Raw genomic sequence first — 3,471 nt, forward strand, 5'->3', positions numbered from 1 at the left:
GTCATCTCCTGGAAATTCCAGGTCCCAGGGACAGTAAATTTGCAGTGACCAGAGCCAGGGCATTTTCGGTGGCGACTCCTACCTGGTGAGCTCCCGGAGGAGATCCGGGCCCTGCGGGATCTTTCTCAGTTCTGCAGGGCCTGCAAGACGGAGCTCTTCCACCAGGCTTTTGAGTAGGAGCCGCCGCCACCACTATTCCATCATTGCTATCTATGCACCATCACACCATCACCACCACCATCTGGTTCTTTCGGGGTGCGAGGTGACCCTGGCAGGAGAAGGGATGACAGACTATGGGAATGTTACCGCTGGGATTAAGATCTACCCCATCTTGTGATAAATGGAGCACTGATATCTTGTGATTGTATTTTATTGTTTTATTGCTATGCTGTTTTTACTTGTTTTAATCTTGGCACTTTGTGCCTCTTGTTAGCCGCCCTGAGCCTTCGGGGTAGGGCGGGATATAAATCCAAAGATAAATAAATCAAAGATAAATGAACCTAACAGCTGAGTGGTGTGGGTCTGCCGCTCACTTCTTAGGTTTAAATGGCTGGCAGCAGGGGTCATTTCGTAGAAAAAGAGCTAGGGGAACTCATTAGCATAACTCATTAGCATATGCCACACCCCCTGACATCAGGGGCCTGGCGGTGGACCTGCAAGGCCAGCGGGAGTGCGAGGAAGCCCCGCCAAGGCCCTCCCTGGCCCCAGGCAGGGGTGGGGAGAGGCGGGGAGGAAGCAACACCCTCCCTCTTCTCCTGCCTCCTCCTGGCTGAATGAGGGCCGAAAGCGGGGCGGCCGGAAGCAGGGGGCGGGGCTTCATCATGTGCCCCGCCCCCCTGCACCTCACCCGGGGGAACTGCGATCCCCCGCAATCCCCCCCGAAATGACCTCTGGCTGGCAGCCATTTCAGTGCTCCGTTTTGCTTTCTCCCAATTGGAGGGGGATGTGAATTGGCCGCTTCGGTTTGGGCATATTTTGGTTTGGTTCAGGAACTGCCCTGAACCGGAATGTTTAGGTTTGTGCCCATCCCTATTTATTAACGTCTAGATTCAAGCCCGGTAGCAACCTTAGAGACCAGAAAGAGTCTCAGTGTATCAGCTTTCGAGAGTCAAAGCTCCAGACGTGTGTCTCGTGTCCAACAAAGGGAACTTTGACTCTCGAAAACAGATACCTCGACACTCTTATTGGTCTCTGAGGTGCTGCTGGACTCAAATCTAGCTGTTCTACTGTACACCAACACGGCCACCCTCTGGTTTATTAATGGGTGTTGGTCGCAATATCCAAAATGGAACTTCCATGTTCAGATGCAGTCTACCTTGAACTATTAGGCACTAAGGACAAATTCCAAAGGAAGGTGATCACGTTTCTGTTCTGAGCTTTTTTTTGGAGTCTTCTGCCTGTCCTGGATTGGGGAAGGAGTGCTGGAGTAGACAGGTCTTGATTTGGTTCCACAGGGCCAGTTCTATTGCTGTTTGTGAACATCACTGTTGCTAGTATGAAATGTGACTTATTTGCTTAGGCTCAGGTGGTCATCAGGCAGCCCAGAGACTGCAATTCAGCCCTGCTGCAATTTTTATCTGGCTGCTGGTGGCCTTCCGGAATTAAAATCAAGGGGTGGGGATTTTAAAATAAAATAAAATTCCCCGCGCTGTCTCTCCTGAGACAAATGTCTTCAGATTGCATGAAATACGAAGGTGTTGCACCTTTGTGTTAAGTCTCTCTCTCTTGGATTTTGGGTGCGATGCTCTGGATACACCTGGCTCCTTCGTGCTGGGTGGCTGCGGAGCCCCTGATGAATACAGGAGGGCCAGCTCGGTTGATGGTTAGGCAGGTCGCTTGGGCAGCCAGAGGGCAGGGTGAACAGAACCGCAGCAGCCGTGTCTGAGGAACGGACCAGGCGATCCCTAACGCAAGAAGCTTGCATGCAAACCATGACCCCGGGAGGTTTTCTATCTTGCCGCAAGCCCCGCTCATATCCTGTCCTTGCAGGCATTGTGAAATCCCCCTTGGCCGGCGACTTCATCACGATGCAGTGCAGGGAACTCTTTCAGGAAATGAACGTAGAGATAATCCCTCCATACATGATTGCCTCAAAGGTAAGACAATGCGCTGGATGGGCACGGCCAAGGGTTTGAAACTCGGGAGCAACGTGTGCCTGGCTTTGTGTGCCTGGCAGCTGCTTGGTAATTCTCTCCACACCTCCAGTTCTGGTGATAGTCTCTCTCTCAAAAAAATGTTTTGGTGCAGGCCCTTTTTCTTTATGTTGGGGGGGGGGGGCCCTGCCTCACTTACAATCCACACGCATCCTTATTGAATGTCAACTATCGCACAGGGGCCTCTGTGAATGAACCGCTTCACGTGGGAAGTTGGTATCACTCGATATCAGCACAGTGATTTCGATCTGAAGCTCTCCATTCTATTAACGGTGGAGCCTTCTGCTTCTGTGTGGGGGGGACTTTCTTCTGGTGGAACACGCCTCTTCTGCGGAAGCAATGCTTCTTGTGTTGGTTGAAGGTTCCTTTTGGTCGGGAAGCCTGCACTGTCAGTGGAACGGGACCGGGGGCCCCGTACTTCTCGATGCCAGATGGGCCAAGAAGAATTTATGTGGTGAGGAACACGTGTGTGTGTGAACTGGCTTTTTAGTGGCAGGGGGTAAAACGTCTTCCCGAGACTTTGAGAATGGTATCATACCACTCATCTCAGCTAAGGGTGGCCCATTCCTCCAGTTCCAGGAGCTTTTTTCCTCTCTTGCATTGGAGGAAGGCTTCCTGTGCTTGAGGAATGCATGGCTGTTAGCTGAGCAGAGGGACAGGATACAGTCCTGGGCCTAAGATATACTGTCACTGGAGTGTGGCGTAGGCTTGCCCATCTCCTGGTTGGGGCAGGAGATCCCCCGCTCCCGGGTTCCGTAGCCCACCACTGCTCCAAGCAGCAGCCACGGGGCAGCAGTGTCAGCTACACCACTACGTCACATCCAGAAAAAATCCTTGAAGTGACACATGGTAGCTATAGGAATTGCTGGAATTGTGGTTTTACCAAAGAGTTTCCAACAATTCCTAGAGTTACCTTAGGTCATTTCTGTTTTTTTCTCCAGAAGTAACATAGGGGTGCAGGTGGCTTTGTGACCCCCCCCACCTTGTCCCCTGCTCCCCATCCTCCCGCCATGTGGCAGTACATTTTGGGGCTCAGTACCTGCTCCCCATCCTCCCGCCATGTGGCACTACATTTTGGGGCTCAGTACAAAGTGTCTAGAGATATGTGAAGCAATGGCCTTTTTTTTTTTGGCTGTGAGAACTATCAAACCACCAGGGTTTCTTTTGCAGGAGGCCGTCCGTGAGGGTTCTCCAGCAAACTGGAAGAGAAAAGAGAAACTGCCTCAGGTCACGAGGTCTTGGCACAACTACATGTGCAACGTGAGTGGAAAGGAACACACTTGGTGAGGACGAGCTTGCCGCAGCACTGGTCTGTTGA

The 3,471-nt window shown here is 51.9% G+C and overlaps 1 protein-coding gene across 1 annotated transcript in view; it reads left to right on the forward strand.

Annotated features, from left to right (window-relative positions):
• Positions 1 to 3,471, forward strand: part of ACTL6A (actin like 6A) — a 28,103-nt gene that overhangs the window by 11,635 nt on the left and 12,997 nt on the right. The window contains exons 7-8 of the mRNA XM_015423349.1: positions 1,990 to 2,096; positions 3,324 to 3,413. Of these exons, the coding sequence (XP_015278835.1) occupies positions 1,990 to 2,096; positions 3,324 to 3,413 (197 nt within the window). The remainder of the gene's footprint in view (positions 1 to 1,989; positions 2,097 to 3,323; positions 3,414 to 3,471) is intronic.

The sequence above is a fragment of the Gekko japonicus genome, unplaced genomic scaffold, assembly GCF_001447785.1.
Source record: "Gekko japonicus isolate JY-2015 unplaced genomic scaffold, Gekko_japonicus_V1.1 scaffold1556, whole genome shotgun sequence".
Classification (NCBI taxonomy): domain Eukaryota; kingdom Metazoa; phylum Chordata; class Lepidosauria; order Squamata; family Gekkonidae; genus Gekko; species Gekko japonicus.